The 22,002-nt window shown below is 41.6% G+C and overlaps 4 protein-coding genes across 5 annotated transcripts; 3 read left to right on the top strand and 1 right to left on the bottom strand.

Moving 5' to 3' along the window:
• Positions 1-1,157: 1,157 nt before the first annotated feature.
• On the bottom strand, positions 1,158-2,729 carry LOC112280995 (small ribosomal subunit protein uS12). Its single transcript, XM_024517025.3, has 4 exons — positions 2,624-2,729; positions 1,805-1,960; positions 1,559-1,685; positions 1,158-1,372 (listed from the first exon to the last, which is right to left on the bottom strand). Exons 1-4 carry the CDS (start codon positions 2,626-2,628, stop codon positions 1,232-1,234), a joined length of 429 nt encoding a protein of 142 aa, XP_024372793.1. The 5' UTR covers positions 2,629-2,729; the 3' UTR covers positions 1,158-1,231.
• Positions 2,730-5,386: 2,657 nt separating this feature from the next.
• Positions 5,387-6,981, top strand: LOC112281655 (10 kDa chaperonin, mitochondrial). The gene is made up of 3 exons (XM_024518413.3): positions 5,387-5,683; positions 6,160-6,308; positions 6,686-6,981. The coding sequence occupies exons 1-3, from the start codon at positions 5,561-5,563 to the stop codon at positions 6,732-6,734; spliced, it is 321 nt and encodes a 106-aa protein (XP_024374181.1). The 5' UTR covers positions 5,387-5,560; the 3' UTR covers positions 6,735-6,981.
• Positions 6,982-7,690: 709 nt separating this feature from the next.
• LOC112281654 (pentatricopeptide repeat-containing protein At3g42630) lies at positions 7,691-10,957 on the top strand. 2 transcript variants are annotated; one of them, XM_024518410.3, is made up of 6 exons: positions 7,691-8,266; positions 8,737-8,783; positions 8,927-9,008; positions 9,174-9,385; positions 9,530-9,800; positions 9,911-10,957. In XM_024518410.3, exons 1-6 carry the CDS (start codon positions 8,035-8,037, stop codon positions 10,813-10,815), a joined length of 1,749 nt encoding a protein of 582 aa, XP_024374178.1. In that variant the 5' UTR covers positions 7,691-8,034; the 3' UTR covers positions 10,816-10,957. The 2 variants fall into 2 exon arrangements, with proteins under 2 accessions (XP_024374178.1, XP_024374179.1); XM_024518411.3 differs by having other exon boundaries at positions 7,714-8,266; positions 9,551-9,800.
• A 2,551-nt stretch (positions 10,958-13,508) lies between these two features.
• Positions 13,509-19,800, top strand: LOC112281273 (putative cadmium/zinc-transporting ATPase HMA1, chloroplastic). Its single transcript, XM_090249405.1, has 16 exons — positions 13,509-13,595; positions 13,804-13,906; positions 14,078-14,193; positions 14,476-14,865; positions 15,238-15,388; positions 15,598-15,785; positions 16,067-16,213; positions 16,387-16,582; positions 16,776-16,888; positions 17,097-17,323; positions 17,519-17,621; positions 17,794-17,952; positions 18,257-18,473; positions 18,684-18,871; positions 19,171-19,257; positions 19,346-19,800. The coding sequence occupies exons 1-16, from the start codon at positions 13,509-13,511 to the stop codon at positions 19,526-19,528; spliced, it is 2,655 nt and encodes an 884-aa protein (XP_090105531.1). The 3' UTR covers positions 19,529-19,800.
• Positions 19,801-22,002: the final 2,202 nt, after the last annotated feature.

The raw sequence follows: 22,002 nt of genomic DNA, 5'->3' as shown, positions 1-22,002 counted from the left end.
ATTATAGCTCTGACAACAGAAATAAATGCAACTCAGAGATTCATGTATTCCAGGGATGTGTTATTTATGAAGCATATGGGGGCCCTGACTAACGAGGCAGAATACTCTGATTACCAGTAATGTGGAGGACACTGACATTGAAGTTTCTAGGGCAATTTGGTTTCAGTTTAGAACAGTTGAGATCGAGGAAGACTAAGATTGTCCAAATGTGAAACTCAATGCTGTGGCTTCGGAACCCACACAAAATTAAAATGGGTGTACATTGGTAAGATATTTTTAGATAGTTAGGTGGGGGGGACGTAACTATGTGGGTCACTTCTCGTGTCTCTTGTACTGCTGCGTGAATGGACTCTGACGTACCTGCAGATATCCTCCCTAGAATGCATATTATCCAAACAATTCACTGGGTCGGATAGTATCTATTTAGCAAATGGCGTTGGTAAGGAATCATGTTATACACCAGAGCCAGCACCGCACGAGTTGTTGACAGTTGAGCAGTCAATTGCATGTCAGCATTAATCCTAGTGGATGACGATATCCACGCCACAATTCTCACCTGAGCTTGATGAGTTTGTCACCCACCGGGGTTTCAGATCATTCGAATTTGACCTTGCTCGTGGAATTTAATGTAGGGGTTTGTAACAGCCATCTAGTGGTCCCTCTTCATAACATTCACATTCGTGGAGACTAGTGGAGTGAGGTATTTCACTTAGATTTTGGCCCCTTCCACAATATAGATAATCTCATTTCTCAAAACCGTCATCATAGGACAAGCTACTCGCCACAATCACAATGACATAAAATTTCAAGTCTGGTGTTACTTTGGTAGAAAAATAGATGGACGAGCGTAATACCAGACATGGTTTATATATGCCATAAGAAACACTAGTGATCATCGTTTGTTGCTGAAATAGAATGATTCGTTTAGAAATCTAGTACTGAGCTCATCAGAAGCTGGACGGAGGGCGGCAAATCAACACGACTCAAAGATGAGACTCACTGAAGTAAACCAAGGCAGTGCACGATTTCGAGATTGTCAGACGCTGAACCAGGCACGATTGGAGTGTCAGAGAGAGGCAGGCATAGTCCCGAATCCAAATTATAACCTGAGAATTGCAGAAAATTCATCGAGAACCAAGAGAGAGAACACGATATGCTGATGGTGAAGAAGAAACTTTACTAAATATATCTCATGATGGAACAACTGGCTATGCCACTTCTTGTAAGGCATCTAAGATCGTGGCTTCTCCTTCTTCTCCTTGAAGAGAGCCAACAAAGACACACCAGAAACCTTCACAACCTTGAACCTAACTCCGGGAATATCTCCCACAGCATGTCCCTTTCGCCCAAATCCAGCAATCAGAACCTCATCCTGCAGACAAAATTCAAATACAAGAGTTAGGCCAACTGACTGCATTGACTGGACCTGATTATCATCAGTATACATGTGTAATGGATAGATTGAAAGGGAAATTGTTAAAAAAAAAATAAATAAATAAACAAATAGAAACAAATAAAAAGTTTTTCTCCTGCAGTGTTCATCGATAGGGCAACTTACGTTCTCCTCGATGTAGTTTAAGCAACCATCATTAGGGACGAAAGCAGCAATCTTCTTTCCATTCTTGATGAGCTGTACCCTAGCACACTTTCGAATAGCAGAGTTGGGCTGCTTAGCCTCAATACCACTGCACAAAACGATTAAATCAATCACAGGTTACGAAGTGGTTAGTTAAAATCAATAAATCGTCCCAAAAGGGAAATGATATTCACCAAAAGAGCATGAATTGAGTAGAATGGCACGTACATCTTCTCAAGAACGATTCCCTTGGCGTGAGAAGATCCGGCAAAAGGCTTCTTCCACTCATTACCCAAGTGACTCTTCTTGTACGACTTGTCAGCCCAAAGCTGGGCTCTGCGGTGGTTCTTGAGCTTTCGTCCAGCTCCCATTCCACGTGTCTTACTGCGATGAGAAGGCAATTCCGTCAGCTGAAGATTACATCTATACCTTTACAATTACACTACTAAAATAATTGGATGGTTCAGATACTGATGCGTATTCAGGTAGAGAATACATAGAATCACAAGTTTCAAACTATCACGTACGATATCGTCTCTACTGGCATGCCCTAACCCTATACCTCCTATCCTAAATCCATATAAATAGTCTACCAAGTAAATTCATACAATCAGTGCTTCAGATACTGCTGCGTATTCAGGTGTAAGCATTGATCCAAGAGACATATGCCACTAGCGGCGGCTGCAACGGTATCTCAACGAACTATATAAAAACGGGCAGCTGAGGTGGGTTAATACAATGTAATATACTAAAAATGATGGCAACCGCTTCATGGTAGAGGATTAGGTCGACAGCCTCTAAAACCAATCCCAAGAAACCAACTACTGAATCCGTTCACGTAACAGGCAGGGCCTTGCCCGAACCTCAACCCCGACCATCGGGACAAAATTGCTTACGAACTAGGTCATCGGTTCCTCAGATTCATGGCGGCAGGCAACCCAAGAGATTTAACTAAAACCCTAAATCTCGACGACGAGCAAACCCATCAGGGGCAACGAAAAAAGCATACACCCTCCCCAAAAAAATGTTGGGGTTGAAAAGACTTACCCCATGGTGGCGTGCGATGAGTGACAGACACAATAAGCGTGGAAGGAGGATGGCGATGGCGATGGAGGGAAGCCTGTGCGACTCGGAAGAAGAGGAGCAAGGAAGAGAAAACTAAAAAGAAAGAGATTTTCTTCCTCGTTGCTCTTTAGGGTACGCCGCCTCGTTCCCTGTCCCGTTCCCCCCGTTCCTCTCGTTCCCCTCGTTCCCTCTGTTCCTCTTGCACGGGAACATCACTCCGAGCGCTTTCCCTTCTTTCCGTGGGGTTGGTTGATGTGTTTTTATTTTATTTATTAATTCGTGGTTATAATTTTATACTTCTGTGTCCATTATTTGATTTTGTGTCTATTATATATATATATATATAGGAAAATTTTAAATAGACCCAAATTTTTATTAAATTGACCCACCCATTCTAACCATCATAAAAACAAATAATGATTTCTAGATTTATTTTTTCATTGTTGGATCTGCAACCAATAAAAACCAACTTATTCATTATGATCACCATATTCTTCATCAAGAGTGGGCCTATTTAGTAAGAGAATGGGTCTATTCAATATTTCCCTATATATATATATATATATGTGTGTGTGTGTCCATGTGATTAGAGTGTATTCCAACATTTAGTTACAGATGGTATCTTTTGCATTGTGTTAGTAATTTTTTACATCGCTTTGTGGAAATGTAATATTCAAAAACTAGTGAACATGTGCTCATTTGTTTATGTCAAAACATCAGCTGACTTGTGTCACCATTGGGGCTAAAACAAATATTTGAGATTTCAATGGTTGTCTTTTAGTTTAGTTTATTTTTTGGAAAATAATCTAGTGACTTGAGACTTTATATTTAGATGATGTTTTTAATCACTAACATTTTTAACAGTTTTTTTTCCCATTATATCATGTGTATAGATTAAAATATATATATTTAAATATTTTGATGGATGATTTCTAACTTTAAACCTCAAAATGTACAAAATATGGCTAGCAACCATATTTTTTATTGGATTTTCTAATATGTATATACACACAAAAAGGTATTGTGCTTAATTTATAACTTCAATGGATGAAATTTTTTATAAATTATGCAAGGCTTTATAATTTACATAAACTTTGAAGCAAAATCTAAAAAAAGCCTATTAAAAAGGTTCTTCAATTTGAGTCACAAGAAGCTAATTGCAGTATCATTACACACTCACTCAATCATTCTTTGAGTGTTAGATTCTAACCAAAGCCCTCCACTATTGGACACAAACATCCTATGTACATTACACAAGGTCACCCTAACAAAAACACTACATGCTAGCAAAACAACTCAATTTTTTGTTTTCCCTAACACCAATTCTTAGTCTTTTTTTAACCTACAAAGAGAATGTGTTTGCATGATGGCTTTTGTCTTCAATTCAAACCTCACAAAAAGTAACTCATTCATGGAGTATACATATGCACCCAAAGGACTTTTGCAATTGTGCTAAGGCAGGGAAAAAACAAATATTATCAAGTAAGCAAGAAATATTAGTTAATGGACATAAGTTAAGCAAGATATATGTGTGTATATATATAATCATTTTTCAGAACTTTAGGATATAAATATACTTTATTGTGAACCACTGTTCGAATTACTCAAGATTGGTTAATTATCTTTAAAAAAAAAAAAATTGTGTATTAAATAATATAAAAATAATTAAAAATCAATGTTCAGATATTTTAAAATGATATAATTAGTGTAATTTTTTTGGAAGTTTTTAGTCACAATTGAGTACATAATTTCACATTCGAATTAGAATTTATGTCATTTAATAATAATAATGATTATGAGTATTGGTTTGTATATGTACACGCATCCACATACATACTCAAATAAGTGCACAATAAAGAATGAATCATAAAAAACACATACTGCATTATGTTAAATTATATGTATACATATTAAATTGTAAAAAAATTAAATAACATATATTAACTTACACACATTTTGAATTATTCTCTTGACATATTACATTTAGAACACACCAACATCTATTTTTTGAGGATACAAATATTTTACTCTTTGAAAAGTAACAGTCCAAACTTTTAAACTCTGAATTCAGTAGGACAAACAAAAGCCAGGAATTTTAAACATTTAAATCCACAGGCTCTTGTGGCATCAGTATTGTGCTATCTGATAGAGCTCAACAAATATTTATCAACCAATCTTTTTCACAGTCCTTCTGAATTAAGTGCTATCTTTTAATTGCATATTTAATTGTCATTACATCTCTTGCAAATTATTGTATGTGCATGTACTGATGCAAAATGCTGTTATTGCAAACAGAAATGTAGGCGTCATTGATTGCAGAAGTGAATCAAAATGAACCACAGTGCAAACATTGTAGCTAAGAATCACACAAACATGTTTTTATTAGCACCAAACAAAAATAATTAGAGCAACAAATACAGAGAAATTCTGTACTTACGTTGGCTGGGGCCACACAAATCCAGCTGGATCAGAACTCGGGTGACATGGACACGTAGTTTTGCTCATATTATGGGGTGGCCATGACACGTAGATCCTTTTCCTCTCCAGCCTGGCTCGAAACCCTAATCGATCTCCCGCATCAAATGAGCTCAATTAGGGTTTCCGGAGTGTCGTCAACGATCGAGAATTTTGACCACATTGCGTGAACGTGAGACAAAAGAATGCCGCAATGCGAGCGGGGAGGTGAAATTTCTGCAATCTGTCAGTAAAACCCTGCTAAACCCACCTCATTCTCATTTCAACGGAGTGTTTTCTGGATGAAGGCGAAGGAGGGCTTTTGTTCAAATTTCAGTGTCTGAGAGAGCTCCCGAATCCGCACATTGGTGTCTTCATACCCTGACGTCCATCACTGCGTTGCTGCTCTGTATTTGTCCAAGCATTCTCTTGTGTTTGGTTGCCCGGAGCAAGAAGTAGGCCAGGATGGCGCAGCTCATGTCGGTTGCGAGAAGGTTGAAGCCATTGTTGGACAGAGTGCTGGTGGAGAAAGCTGTGACGCCAACCGTATCTGCTGGGGGCATTCTTCTTCCCGAGACTACAACAAAGGTTCGTCGTCTGCGATCTCAACCCAAGGCTGTCACTGTGATCCGACTTTCATTTGGAATTCTTCGGCAGCGTCTTTCTGGATCATAACCGGTTCATCCATACATTGCTTTTCCCCTCCCTACATTGCTATGCACTATTGAATTTTCTGTGCCATTACTAGGTCAAGTGCTTTTCAATTGGACTGAATGGGCAAACGTGATCGTTCTTTCCAGTTGTTCCGCCTCTATCTTGTGTAGTGTGGCGAATGTGGCAATTCTTGAGTTTTGTCGTTGGTTTGCGAGTATCTTGTTACCATAGTCCCTTAATTTTCTTGCCACCTTTTTATTGTCCTGTTGACGCTGCCTTGGAATTGATTGAGTGTCGTGTTTGTTTTCTTAGTTGTCATCCTACGATTGTGTTTAGCGATTGGAAAAGGGTAAGTATATTGGGACGACTGACAACCTTTTATTTTTGGTATATGTTTTAAGAGTTAACAGGTGAACTCAGGTGTTGTTGTTGCAACTGGCCCGGGTTCCAAAACGAAGGACGGCACTCTGATCCCCTGTGATGTAAAGAATGGCGACACCGTTCTTCTTCCAGAGTATGGTGGTACACCAGTCAAGTTGGAAGGCCATGAAGGGAAAGAGTGAGTCATTCTGTATTCTTCTACTGAGTTTCTTTGTCTGTCCTTGTAATTTGTTTGTTCAACTTGTTTTCTGTTTCTGTTTCTGTTCACGTATTTTGAGCTCATGCCCTGAGGTTTAACAGTTTTGTTTTTGTTTTTTTGGTTTTTTTAACCACCTCCAAGCTTAGTCATCCCCCTTTTCAATTGTATTGCAGTCACTAAATTGTCAATGCTTTTATTCAGTTTGAGAATTTCTTCTCATCTTCAACCTTTGCGGATCAGTGTTTCCTGTCTAGATGCCGATCATGTAAGGTGTCCTATGACGATACTCATCAGTATAATTGGTGCACTGAAACTGTGATTCATTTATCTGACTTCATTTTTATCTGTCTGCACAGGTTTTTGTTATACCGTAACGACGATATTCTAGGGGTTTTGGAAGATTGAGGGCTTCGCACAAATCTGAAGTTTGATCTTTCTTGTTACAATGTTCAGAAAGTAGAACTTGTGGACCCGTGTAAAGAGGGCTCGCATCGAGTAGACATTAACTGTTTCGTGCTGGCACCATTCATGTCATCTATTCTTGTGAAGAAGATTTTACGGCGTGATTAAGGATTCTTGGTGCACTACGTTACTTCCCAATGTGCATTCCGGTGGAATGAAATCCCCAGTAGCAAAGCCTTCGTTCGCTCAATGTTCTTCTTTCGACTGTTGGTTGCTAATTTTGATAGTCTCGTATTGTGTCTGTCCAAAATTGGACTTTTGCGCACCTGCAGTTTCTTTTAGCCTGTACAGGGATGACAATCGTCGCAGAAGCGTGTTGCGAAGATCGAGGTTACAACATGGTCGCACTTTCGAAGTGGAACTTACTGAATAATGAGTAATGGAAAATAGTTGCGCTGCAGGAATATGCTTAGAACCTCACCTAATAACCAAGAAGTACACATCCTCTGCGAAGAGAGTTGGACGAGGAATCCAACGTTAACTTTATTAAATTTTTATCCTTCGGAAAACTTTCAATAGCTTATATAATCCTTAAAATAAGTATGTGAATTAGGGAAAATCACGGTATCTATTAGAATGTTATACAAATTTTCGTCCATGAAAACACGGAAATGCCCGCATGGAAAACTTTACAGCTATGAATCTCCATTTTTTTAGTACTGCAAATGAACCTCTAAATTCAATTCTGTTGATTTAATTTACAAGCAATGCAAATAGTACACTGCTTGGACACTTCATGTTTCGGATTAACTTCTTCAGTGAATGACAGAACTACACACAATTATTTTCACCGACTGATACAGTTTGTCGGTGCATATGGGCTGAAGTTGCTCCCTGCCTTTCGACCTCCCATGTGGACATAAGTTATAATTTCGGGAATCTGAGATAAGTATCCCAATTTTATGAGTTTTCTCGTCCTTAACTTTACTGCCACAAACGACGTCAATTGTCCCCAGAAGAACAATTTCGCTGTAGCATCGTTGAAGTTAAGAAATCATGTAAAGTGTCGATGCCGTCAGCGGAGTCGCTTCAAGTTTGGATTGCCAGGATGAAGTCATTTCCGAGCAAGCAAATTCTACAGTATTTTGGACCCGAGTTGAGGAGGATTAGCTTGTAGACTGATGGTTGAAGGCCGTGCTTCTGCGTGCTCCAGATTTGTTTACAATTGCAGCAGCAGCTCGGTTATGGCGGACGAGGCGAAGGTGTTGGGCTAGCAATATTCTGGTACTCACTAGATATCATCATGTTGATCAACTGCGGTGCGAATCCAATCCCCAACGGAGCAAGTTGCAGTTCTCATCACTATCTCTCGGAGCTAAATTCCCACCCCAATTTTGCTGTGTTCAAATCTCTGGGGAGCCCCAGAAATCTGAGTCTGGGGTTTTTCTGCAAGGATAATGTGTTGTGTGCGAACTTTTCGACATTACCACAGCGGGTTGAGATTCTGCACTGCGGTGTTGATGGAATTCGTGGAGGTGCATATTTTTCCTTCTTTGCATAGCTTTTTGAGAGTAGGTTAGATTAGGTTTTATTGGTGAATACCTCGGAGATTTCTGGGTTTTTTTTTGAGGGTGTGGAATTGAACTTGAGTGACTTCGTTGTGGCGAACATGGTGTTCGTATTGGGCTAGTTGTGTGCAGTCAGACATGAATTCGATATCTTGTGAGAGAGTAAGATAATTTGTTTGGTGGGCCTATCAATTTGTCAAGATTGTTTACAAAACGGATTACCTGTGGACCAAGGGCGCAATTTCTGGAAGTTGCTTTTGCCACGAGTTCAGCTCATTGCCTAATTTGAGACTTTCTTCAAGCCCTTGCTGAAAACAGACTCAAAGGAATTTTCGTTTCCAAAGATGATGGCTTCTGTTTGATCTCGCATAAGAATCTTGGTGTCCGACTAGCTGCCGGAATTCTGATTGCTTTGCCTTCGCCGCAATTGTTAACAGGTGGCCAACGCCATGATTATATCCACCCTCAATCCCACGAATCAGCTGTAAAGTTCGCAACCCGATGTGTTAATACAAAAACGTGTTTAATGTTGGTTTGAATCTGCTTGTCACCTATGGTTTCGTTACGAGCATACTAACATTGCCAACTTTGATCCTAATTGGATGATTCTTTTTTGTTATCTTTAAGGAAAACATCTCTAGTTTTTCTAGAGAGCTCATTGCTGGAGCTAATTCCGTGGTCGAGGACTCTTTAGCTGAGAGCGACATAGGTGAATCTCTAGTTCATAGGAAGCTTTTGTGAACCGAGATTTGATGCAAATTCTGTTACTGCTTGAGTCTGTTATTTGTATCTGGTTCTCTGAGATGTCATAATTATACTTTATTATCTATTTACTTCGCGTACTCACTTGCATTTATTATGAATGCTGTCTTAGTTTTGCATCCAGTTGAAAACAAAGTTTCCGTGCAAACACAATCACCTCGCAAGAAATCTGGAAAAGAAACAAGATTCCAGGTGGTGGAGGAACTACGATCGGGGCGCACTCCTTTTGATGTTTTAGAGAGCATGACAGAGTGGAGTCCACCTGTGTTGTGGGCTGTCGTGGACTACCTACGTGCGCATGCCCGTATGCAAGAGGCTCTGGAGGTGAATCATTCACCATAATACTTCTGTTGATCTAAGGGTGGTCTGCTTCCACTGCATTTTCAAGCAAATTTTTAGTGGTATTTCTCTTCAGTCGCGTAGTTTCCCAAGTGAAGTGCCTGTTGTATGATACCACAAATTATTCAGGTCTTTACGTGGTGGAAGCAGCAAGATGGATACCGACCATGTGAACTTCACTACACGAAATTTATACGCATGCTTGGTCAGGCGCGTATGCCAACAGAAGCTCGAGCACTTTTTATTGAGATGTGTGGAGTAGGTATTCGGCCAAGCGTGGTTACCTACACATGTCTTCTCCAAAGTTATGCTGAACGTGGCCAATTTGAGGAGGCTGAATTGATACTTGAAGATATGATTCTGAGTGGTGATGCAAAACCTAATGCCGTAACATATACAGGTGGGTCTATTTTCAGATCAGTGAGTGGATTGTACTGGAAACTGTTGATTGTTTTTCTGACGGGGCGCTTATTTTCGTAGTGTCATGGACTTATGTTTTCATGTGCACAGGTCTAATGCACGCCTACGGTAAATATAGAATGTATGATGGCATGTGGCGAACCTTCAACAGAATGAAGACTGGAGGTGTTCCTCCTGATGAATTTGCTTACAGAACCTTGATAAAAGCATACGCTCAGGGAGGTCTCTTTGACAGGATGCAGCTTATAGCAAAAGAAATGAGTCTCGATGGCATGTACGCAGACTCAGCTACTTTGAATGCAGTAGCTCAGGCGTATGCAGAAGCTGGATTGGTGAAGGAGATGGAGAAACACTATGAGATTCTTAGAAAATACTCTTTTATTCCCAACCGGACAACAATCAAAGCAATGGTTTGGACATATGTGAGGAATAGTCTGTTCTTTCAGCTAAGTAGATATGTAAAAAGAGTGGGCTTGAAAAGACGGACTATGGGGAACTACTTGTGGAATGCTCTCCTATTATCTCGTGCAGCTAACTTTTTAATGGACGACTTGAGAGTAGAATTCGAAAATATGAAATTTGCAGGGTTTTTTCCAGATGTCACAACTTGTAATATAATGGCTATAGCATACAGTCGCATGAAACGGTTCTGGGATCTGCATGAGCTGATCATCACGATGCAGAATAACGGAATCGCTCCTGATTTAGTAACCTATGGAGCGGTAATTGATTTGTTTATTGGAGCTGATCTGAGGCCTAAGTTATTGGAGGAGTTAGTGGAGTTCAGAAACCTTGATGTTTTGGCAGAGATGGGGACAGATCCCTTAGTGTTTGAGGTGTTCGGAAGAGGGGGGTTCCTTGTAGCTTGTGAAACACTTGTGAGGAATATGGAAGGTCAAGACATGGATCAGCGAACATATGCTGAACTGATTGGATACTACCTCCAGTCTCTTCCCAAGCGAAGCCGTTCAAGTTCACGAGTTTCTTTGTCTTAACGAACTTGGGAGATTATCCCATTCAGCTTATCACTTTTTCATTCTTTGAGATAGAGAGAGTACTAGTATCCAACTAGCGCACTATGTGGAACCTCTGTCTTTGCATTATACCTTGATATGAATATCTATGTTTATCATAGTAGCTCCTGGTGAGTGTATGTTATGTCTGTGGAGGTAGAAACGTTCGTTCTGTGTTCTTTCAATCTTGGATTGCCTTTATCCCCTTCATAATCAATGTCTGAAAATGGTATTTATTTCTGCAACATTCACCTCTGTTGCACACATGTATATCAGTACGTAATTTGATGTGCAGATTAGAAGGGATTTAGAGGATTTATCAAGCAAACTTTCCTCTTAGAACTGATTTCATCACTCTACGCATTTGGGTCCTTCAAGATGTCGGGTGGTGTATGTCATGCTTTTGCCGCTGAAGATTCTGCTCTGTTTTGGTAATGGTTTATTGGGTTGTGAAGGATTGAATATCATTCCAATTAAGCCTTTCCTTCGAAAATGAAGAGGGCGGTGGCTCATCTAAAAATGTAGTCGTTGATGTGAAGCAGACAACAGGATGGTTGTTACTCTGTAATTACTACTTCTTGTGCAGAGTTTCTTATATTGTCGATTTGTGTAACAGGAAGCAAGAGGAAACTCAGTTCTACGCTTACAGCCTCTGCGCATTGAGTGTACTGCAACTTTTTTGATGATTTAAATCAGACTATTGACTATCATTCAAGACTTGCAATTATGTGACTTTGCTTGCGACACAAATACACTGCATACCTTTTCATAAGATGTATCATCATATGGATTTCAAAGTACACCACTCAGGTGACAGACACGAGTCGTGGTAATGGTTGATTTTATTGCATTGTGTGATATGAGAAGAGTTCTTTTGCTCGTGCTTGCGGCAATTAAATAATCGCCAACTAACAGTACTTTTTCGCTAGTAAATATTATTTTCATGGGCTGTTACCCACTACCTAATTACAGTGATTGATGTTGAGAGTACAAATGAGAGGAAACTCATCATATTTCTAGGAAATGAAGTTACGAGGTCAATGAGTATGACTCGACATCAGAGACTACCAGAGTTGGACAATGCATGAATCGCAGTTACCCTTGCAATAGAATTTGGAGGAACTTGGGTATCCTTTGAGTGTTGCTGGGTCTCTTATTCTTCATGCTAGCAACGAATGGGAGCCTTCAAATTCACGCGCAAAAATCCATCCAAATCATTCAGGGTTTGCACGCATGAAGTTGAAGGCCTCCAACCGTTTCCTAGTTAAATCTCTTCTCACGTTGAAGCACATCCACTACGGTCACTATCTGGTGACCATGGAAACCTCTATTTTTGCACGGGTATCATGGAGTTGCTTGCGAAGATGCGACCCACTTTGGTGAAAGTGCCCTTACTGTACAGTGCCTAATGTCACATGAGATCCAACTCTCCACTACCGTAGGGAAGTAAACTGACAAAACCATCAGAGTTTCCACAATGGAATAGAGCTGAATTCAAGCATCTTCACAATGTTCAAAAGTTTACCTAGTGCGTGGCAATCAAACACAGAGCGGGCCGTGGAGAGACTAGACACGACCAATGCCGTCGACAAGCATATCCAGCAATGGACCTATCTAGTTCCTGCACAGCCCCTTCTGCACAGTATTGAAGAATCTCACTCGTAATCTATTAGCAGTCAGAAACAAAATACATCTAACACACATATCGAAATGATCGTCTTCTGTAAAGAATCCTAATGGGGTGTGTAATGTACCTGTTTATGCTGAGTTTATATATTGCTCGAAAGGCCATGGCAATCAGTATCTCGAGGAGCAAATAAAGTTATTCTCAATTCTTGAAGTACATGAGTCCATCATGTGTTCGTGTACTGAAGCTGTGAAGAAAAATTGGTGGCGGAGGTGCAGCACGAGAGCGTCAAATGACTCCACTATGGCAGAGATCAGCACACCTGTTCGACAGAATGAGGACATTCTGTGATCATGGAGGGTCCCACTCATTTTGAAGCTCGTTGCTGAGTGTATGTAATTCCATCGATTTCAATCGGGTGGTTCAAGTTTGAAGAGAATCGTGCTACGTGGGAAAAGAAGTTGCTGAGAACTCGCCGCATTACGCGGTCCCCTCAACTGCCGATGATGCCATCGCTGAAAATTGGGTTCTCGACATGAAAAATTTGTAACAATAATGCGTGTTGTTGCACTAAGTTGAATGTGCAAACTCGCTGGAAATCAGAAATTTGAAAAAGGAAATGGAACTTGGAAGAAAACCTAGCCTGAAATTCTAGCGACGCGGTCATCATTCATAGGGCAGGAGTACCCATCTGAAAGTATATCCTCGCGACCATTGGTTGCCGGGAATTCTGTCTCGGTTTGCAGTTGGAAGCCCGCCCAGGTGAAGCCTAACCTGATTCTGAACAGAGTTCTCGTTATCTTGTTGCTAAGCTTTTTGTAGTTGCTTGTCTGTGATGAGAGGATGAATTCCCCGAGATCATAGTCACCAGTTCACCCAATTTCGTAGATTGTGGGGATGTCCACCATGTTGTTATGCTGCGGGGTATCGCGTACCCTCGCAACGTCAACTTCCCCCTCTGCTCTTCTAGTCGCAGGATCCAATTCAAGCACCTCTCCCGATGCATCTAAACTCGTACCCAGCAGAGATTTGCATCTAGGATTTCACAATGAGGCTCCTACATCGCGAGGAGCTTTCGTTGCAGCACCGCTGCGTCTCGATGGTTTTGGTAGAAATCATACCAGGACCTGTAAAGGTGGGTGGTCTGCTTTCTGTTGCTGAAAATATTGATATTGAAGCTGGTTGTTCTTTTCCTGTAAAATTTGTGTTCTGTGGTGCCGTTTTATGCAAGTTTTGATGGGTATCAATTGTGGTTTGAATGGTCTTACATTGTATGGAGTTTTCTCCAATGTGCTTGCTGTCAGTTGGGTGTGACGTGTACGTGAATTTCTGAGTCGGCGCAGGAGAATTTGTTACAGAGGGTTGCATTTGCTTGCTTGACTATAAGCTATATGAGGACATCGTATAGCGATTTTCAGTCACCTGATAAACTTAGATTTGAGTCGGGTGAAATGGTGGTACTCTTGAGATGCAGGGGCTGCGAATCGTCTGCATCTCGTGATATTTCGTGTGGGATTCAGATTGTTGTCAGGCCGAGAATGCAAAAATTTTAAGCGACACTTACTATTCGCTTGAATGCACCAGCTCAGTGAATCGCATTGTTTTGGTGTTTTGCAGGAAACCGACTAACAGCAATTTGCGCGTTGACGCCCAATAATTCTAGTTTAAGTACGAGCAGAATTCCTGATACCCGTTTTTACAAGGTTTTGTTTGGAGCATCTGTAGCCGCTCGGGTTGTGCTTGCTTTTAGTAATTCGTCGACAAACAGCGACCACGTCCATGATCACCAACATTTGCATGCTTCAAAGTAATGATCTCTCTCCATTTTCATTGATGGACTCTGGTCTTATTCATGTCAAATGACTAGGATTCCAACAGCTGTTGGTTGTGGCTCTTCTAAGAATGTTTCAGAGAAAAACTTAATCACCCCAATTTGACTTGGTTGGATTTGATCTGTATCTTGGTTTGTTAGACTCTCCTTCCCGCTTTTTATTAAGAGTGCATGTTGTTGGCAGGAAGTAGAAGAGAAAGATCATTGTCATGGGTCGTGTGATCATGATCACTCCCATCCACATTCCCATTCTCACTCCCACTCTCATTCTCATTCCCACTCCCATTCCCATTCTCACTCTCATTTGGAGCCCCACGAAGAACACCACACACATTCGCACTGTTGTAAACATAATCACGGACATTCGACCACCTTGAATGCTGTACAGAGGTTGATAAAGAGGGCAGCAGAAGTGCTTGGAATCGCTGGATTAGCGAAGGCATGGGGAGACAACATCACTGTTGTTTGTGCTTCAACAGCTCTTTTGTTGCTGGAAGCTATTGCTCCGTTGGTTTTTCCCCAGGCTGCCTCCTACCAAAATCTTCTTGTATATTCCGCTATTCCACTTATAGGGGTATGCTATTCTTGACTGCTAGCTCTAATATTTCGCTTGCATATTTATTTGTATTTTGCAATTTTCTGTAGCAAGAAATCTGCTATTGTTTAATAATTTTGACAATTTGATGATCATGTCGTTAATGCTGACTGGCATGAAGTGTCGTACATCCAAGTTGATGACAGGTTTGGTCTACAGGTTTGTTGGCTATTAGAAGGGTTGAACGGTGTGGTTAAATAATGTAACTTCAGGGTACGTTTAATGTTGAAGCAATTCAGTGGCTGTAAAAAGTGTCTTGTCAGTCCGGCTTTGCTCACTTCTTACAGTTTTTTTTATTTTTTATTTTTATTTTTTTTGAGAATTTGTGGCGTTGAATATTTCTTATGGCAGGTGCCAGCTTTGTTAGATGCTATTATTGATGTAGCAGGAGGGAATGTCAATATCCATGTCCTTATAGCGTTCGCAGCTTTGGCATCAGTATTCATGGGAAATGCCTTGGAAGGCGGTCTTCTTCTTGCAATGTTTAGCTTGTCTCACCAAGGTGAGAAATCATACCAATGTTTAGCTTGTCTTCCCTTGGTATGATTCCTGTCTCAGAGCCAGTTTATATGATTTAAGATTTAATGTTATGTGTAAATTAATCACATAACTGCCATTTTGACTTTCAGTTTTTTGTGAAAATGTAGTACAGAAAGCTGAGACATTGGTTACAATGCATCTGGTTCTGACGGTCAATTTCTATGTCCCCAGCGGAGCACTATTTCACAGAGGAGGCAATGGGTGATGTTAAGACACTGAAAGACAGAAATCCAGAGTCTGCTCTGGTTTTGGATGAATTTGATCAGAGTAAACCTCCTCCTCTTTCATCAGTCCCTTCCAAAGAGGTGGCTGTGAAAGATGTTGCTGTAGGTTCCTATGTGTTGGTTAAAGCTGGTGAGGTGTGTTCCATCGAAGCCCACATGCTCTTAACTCAATTTCAGATAGGATTCTAATTTTGGTAGGTGGCTTTTAATTCTGTGATTGTGACGAGTCCTTCCACAGGTGAGGAATGAAGCGTTCACTTCTTTGTTATAGAATGCGGTTCTAATTAATGAAATGTAACTTCTACTTATATTCTAGTGGGTTTGATACTTATTTAGTTGTTGCATTCGTTAAGTTTAGCATCAAATGTGAGTTATATGTATATGTTGTATAAAAGTTTAAAATTTATGTTGTGCAGGTAGTCCCAGTGGATGGAGATGTGTATGATGGAAAGGCAACTGTGACAGTAGATCATCTAACAGGAGAGGCCACTCCCATTGAGAAGCAAGCAGGTGATTTCATTCCCGGTGGTGCCCGCAACTTGGATGGAATCATGATTGTTAAGGTATTTACAGCCTGTTTCTCGTAGTTGATTCGTTTAAGCATAGGTTCTTCAGTTTGTTCGAAGCCAACATGACTACATTGCTATCTGTATTTTTGATCCTACTGGGCAGAAAATTATGGACTACACTATCTTGTTGCAAATTTCCTTTAATTCATGATTTTATCCTTCCGTAGACAACAAAGGTGTGGTCGGAGTCAACAGTGGCTCGAATAATGGAATTGACGAGGGAGGTACAATCAAGTAGGCCAAAGCTGGAGCGGTGGCTTGATGAATTTACTGAAGTATACAGTCAATTGGTGGTCGTCATGTCTGTGGCCGTTGCTCTGCTTGGACCTCTTTTATTCAAGTGGCCTTTTATGAGCTCTCAAGGTGTGTTTCTGCGTGGATGCTTTAGTAATACTGAGCTCATTTTCGGCTGATGTTTCATGATTAAGGGCTTTTGAGCCCTAATGTGAACTTTAGAGTATTTTCCAGATACACACATGCATCCATACATTCAAGTGTTTCAGAAAGCGTCAAATGTAATCAGCAGTGGGTTCCTACTTTTTGATTGCGCTTTCAGGTGTTCGAGGTTCTCTTTATCGGGCGTTAGGCCTGATGGTATCTGCTTCACCCTGTGCTTTAGCAGTCGCCCCTCTTGCATATGCGACTGTCGTTAGCGCCTGCGCTAATAAGGTAACAATCTGTAACCTCTGTTCCTTTTTTCCTTTGCATTGACGGAGGACCTTTTGCCGTTCAGTTACTCAAGTCCTTTGGAAGACTCTCTTGTTTTTCTAGTTACAGTAATTTGTGATAGGCTTGCTCAAAAGTTATGTGCACAGATGTTTGTTATTTGAGGATCAAATCCATCTGCCTTAATAAATTCATTTCGCTTATGTCATAGGGTATTCTTTTGAAAGGAGGAGAGGTGTTTGACGCATTATCAGCATGTAATACCGTAGCATTTGACAAAACTGGAACCCTTACTACTGGAGAACTTCGATGCAAGGCAATAGAGCCGCTGCATGGTCATCACTTGTCATCAGATACATGTTGTACCCCCTCTTGTGAAGGAGAAGCACTAGCAATTGCAGCTGCAATGGAGAGAGGGGCTACGCATCCCATTGCACGGTACCTTACAAGTATTGACATGCAAAGTCATGAACACTAGTGCTTCTATCAACAAGAATCATGTAATCGATGCGCTTTGAGAACCTTCAATGAATAAAGTTGCCGCTGTGTAGGGTTGACTAATAGTTATTGATGTCGAGAATTGAGCATCTTAAGATAGTGAAACTCAAATCAGCTTGATATGGCTTGACACAGGGCTGTCGTAGAGCATTCTCAAGGAAAGAGCCTTCCAGGAGTTGAGGTTGACGACTTCGAATCTATTCCTGGGCAAGGACTAGCAGCTGTTGTGAGCACAGAGGTAAAACTTGAAGTATTGCATCATTTTAGCCGATATGTGTTCATCTCTTGTGCAACAAGATTTCTACCTGAGAACTTCAGGTGTCCAGCTTCACCTGTGGTTACCAGTGCCGGACAAGTTGTTCTAGTAGTGTTCTCGGCTACAGTTTCTCATTGTCTGGTGTTGTGGCCAGGTGGGAGTGAAGGCAAGTCAGAAGGCACGCTTGGGCTCCGTGGAATATGTGGCATCTTCACAATCAAGCTCTTGGGAGGCTGCAAAGATAAGGGAAGCTGCTGGCAACTCTGTGTACAGTAAGGAGCTGGTCCAGGCTGCGCTCTCTGTGGATAGAAAGGCAAAATCGTTTGTGAAGTGGCCTATGATGTATCTCGTATTTGTAGGTGAGAAACCAGGCGATTAAATAAATATTTCTATAGACTTTTATTCAGATCCTCTGGTGAGATCAGAGTTAAGATAGTAGTTCCATCCACGTGGTATGCACGATCTCATAAATACCTACTCATCGATTAAGGAATTTTAGCAAGACTCCTTTATGAAATACTTACCTTTTGTCTTAATGTTTACTTGGTTTTCCACAATTTGTGCTACGTTTTCGCAAATTTGTACCTACTAATTACGTACTTTTGAACACTCCGCAGATTACTCTGTTTCATTTTGAGGATGAATTGAGGAAGAATGCAGCTGCTGTAGTGAACTGTTTGAAGCGTCAGTGTGGTCTACGCGTATTAATGTTGACTGGAGATAATGCAACGGCCGCAGAAAGAGTGGTAAATCTAGTGGAAATTGATGAGTTTCATGCGGGAGTGAAGCCAGAAGACAAGCTTTCTCGAGTGAAGCGTTTGACACAGGAAAAAGATACATCGTAGCTGAAGAAAGTGTTGCATAAGCTGGCCTTGAATCGGAGTATGCATCGATACATCATATCCTCATTTAATACATTGCTGTGAAGTTAGAAACCTGAAGAACCCGATTTTGTGTGGTAATAATATCATATGTGCCTCTGAATCAAGTTGGTAGCTTATGTTGTTTGCGAAATTTAGAATTTACTTTTATGTTGAGCAGACTGCGGGGGTCTCGTTATGGTTGGAGACGGAATCAATGATGATCCCGCGTTAGCGGCTGCAACAGTTGATATTGTGCTCGCAAAAAACGCAAGTGCAACAGCCGTGCAAGTGGCGGATGTACTTCTGCTACAGCACGCAATTGATGGCGTACCCTTCGTCATCGCCAAAGCCCATCAAACGACTTCTTTGGTATGACTTATGGATGCGTGGGTCTAGGCTTCAACAAATCACATGATTTCTTCTTTGCTGTCCTTGGAAAGCACTTTTTAGGTTTATGTTGGTTTTTGCCTTGTAGGTTCTTTGCATTTGTAACTTTCCCCAAAAACAAATTCGCCAGTCTTCCTGCGTCGCATATAATTATGTTGATATTAAGTTTCAGCAAAATAACATTCCTCTATTTAAGTGGACTGTGCAAAAATATTGATTATGATTGAAAGCTACTAGTTAGTGTGTTTCTCAACAATTGATTTTGTATGTTGCCATTGCAGATTAAGCAAAGCGTTGCCCTTGCACTACTTTCTATATTCCTGGCTGGTCTGCCCTCTGTTTTAGGAGTATTACCTCTTTGGCTTACGGTAAGCTCTCCCCCCAAGCTCATGCAAGTTTTCGCTATAATTCAAGTTGAATGTACACTTACTCCTATCTGTGTATGCCTGGATGCAGGTACTGTTGCATGAAGGCGGCACATTACTTGTATGTGCGAATTCTGTGAGAGCATTGAAGAATCCTTCATCCTCGCTAAATCCCTGGAAACCGCTGAAAGGACTCTCGTCGTTGACAACATACTTCAAAGAAAGCAAATCTTCTATACCGAATATCCAATCTGCCGGACAGATTCCCACTTAATGTATTGGCGATTCTGGGATTCTACTGATTAGATCGTATGTTAATCTTAGACTCACGGCAGGTAATATAATGTTGATAGTGTCCAACTCCTGTAATGCTACTGTAGATTATTATCGTTGCATTTTTGTGCTATTGTTTTCATCAAATCAGGCCTGTAGCTGTCCACGAGACTTGGGGTTATAAACTGCTCACTTTGTGAAGATTGCACGGAATTTACTTGCGTGGGTTGAGGCTCCAAGCCTTTAAACTTCACCATTGCAATTGTAAAATAAGGCTTATGTGTCTTAAAGGCTTGGAAATTGGTCTCGAGTGTGTTGAAGTGAGTGAATGAGGGCCTTCATCTTGAAATCTGTTAGACCATGGCGCGACAGGCATGCATTCGTAATTATAACCTGAAATCCAGAATGAGCACAGTAAATGTTATCAAATGCTTTTGAATACTATATTCAAGACAAGTTAATGTGCAATTTGCGTTATTGCAGAAACGGCACTCCTAGTGCAGTTGCTAATGTTGTTGCGAGAACAGTCGAGAGCATCTTCCAGTTATTCACTAATTCCTTACTTAGTACAATCACTAAGTAAGACTGGTGGTACTAAAGTAAAATGCTGGCAACAATCTGGGTCTTAGTCAATACCCACTGTAACAAACTTTCCACGAGCTAAGGTTGAATACTTCCGATTGCAGGCATTGAGCCGAACTGGAACAGTCTCGTCTCACTTGTGATCAACGAGGTCAGAGTGACTGAAGTATCGACGAACTCGGCGTCACTATTAATAAACAGATACTTCCTGAATTAGTTCTACATTATCATAGAAACCGGAAACCTAGGGACTGCAAAAGGTCTGGTCGCAGTAACCAGAGGATTGTATAGCTCTGCTAAGCCCAGATACTCTCAACTGTTGAACGCCATCTCGGCCACGTTTCGACGCAAGTGAGCCAAACCCACAGTGACTGACATATGTCACACGAGCACTGCTTCTACAAAGCCTCTGACCGCCTCAACGAACAGCACCTGGCCACGCACTCAGACCTAGTCTCGATGGGGTCGGACCCAGTGGAATGCGGGCCTCCACACTTCAACAATGCACACCGAGCCCGCCTCTCGAAATGCCCTCTGGGTTACAGTCTATGACCGTGAATTTCGCACCAGTGCTGCAGTTGCGTGCGCCGATCAATTCTGCCTGTGGTGAAGTAAGGGGGTCTCCTTTCGGCACACCTCGTCGTGACTTGAGAAAATCCTGCCGGAGTCGCATACCGACTTGTCGGTTTTTCGTGGTGATCCATCCAAATACTTAGAGCCTGCAGTTGGGTCTGATTTTGACGAAGGGTTTGGCAGAATTTTGTATGAATTAGGTCCTGTTGTGTTCATGAGATTTTGAGTGTTGATGGTGGAATTGGTTTACGTGGAATTGGAGGAGTCATAATCATTGTATGTGAAGGTTGTAGAATTTGAGGGGATGGTATTGCTCTAGAGGGAGCTGCAGTCAGTTTTCAGCCAGTGGAGCGAAAGGACTTGAGCATCTCTAGAGTTTGGTGACTATCCTATTGTCGTTGCAGCGATCGCTAGTTTTGAGCGCTACTACTTTGTGGAATTTCCGTTACCATGATGAGAGGGCCATATTCGGGGTATGGTTTCCGAGGATACGATCCCCGCGGAGTTTACAGACCGCGAGACCCTCGAGAGTTCGAGCATCATCGCCACTCGGCGCCGTCACCCTGGATTCCTGCAACGATTCTTGGGGTGGTTTTGCTCATCACCGGTATGCCATACTTAAAGAGTCCTCCGGAACCCCCCATTGCGTACCAGACAGTTATGCGAACGACGTCCAGCTTCCCTCTTCCCCTGCTGTGGATACCCGTGATTGCTTTCCTCGCTTTGCAATTTTTTGGTGGCCATTGGTACCATGGCTATGGTGACGACGGCTACGGTCGACCCGGAATTCGAGGCTATGGCGCATATGGTGCCGCCCCAGATGCGTATCGTAGCAGAGGCGTGGGGCCGTATAGAATGCGTGCCGAGCGTTACCAGGGGTGGGGTGGATGGTGGCCGTGGTCTTCTCCTTCGTGGAACACGAATTACTATGGGTACAACAATCACCAGCAGCGGGGGTTAATGTCCACGTTTATGGATTACGGTGGTCACTGGTTCCTCATCTTGCTTGGAATCGCAGTGTTCACGCTTGTTGGATCCAGTTCTCTTCCCACCCCTCCTGCCGTGCTTCCCATTCCTCCTCTTGCTCCACGGACACTTGGCTTTCCCTGGAATCTGTTCTTCTGAGAATAAAACACCTTGCCGAACTCATATACAGTTGATCAACCGGTTGAAATCCCAAGGAAATGTAGCCCACGATGGGATCCTCGTCTCGAACAAGCGTATTGGTGGTAATTCATTGGTGTCCTTAGTGTCGGGGGTTGTGGGTTTCTGCGTTACTTGAACAATACATATTATGGTCAAGCTCCTAATAGAGCTGTT

The sequence above is a fragment of the Physcomitrium patens genome, chromosome 4 (assembly GCF_059467195.1).
Source record: "Physcomitrium patens ecotype Gransden chromosome 4, ASM5946719v1, whole genome shotgun sequence".
Classification (NCBI taxonomy): domain Eukaryota; kingdom Viridiplantae; phylum Streptophyta; class Bryopsida; order Funariales; family Funariaceae; genus Physcomitrium; species Physcomitrium patens.
This window is presented reverse-complemented; position numbering and strand designations above follow the sequence as displayed.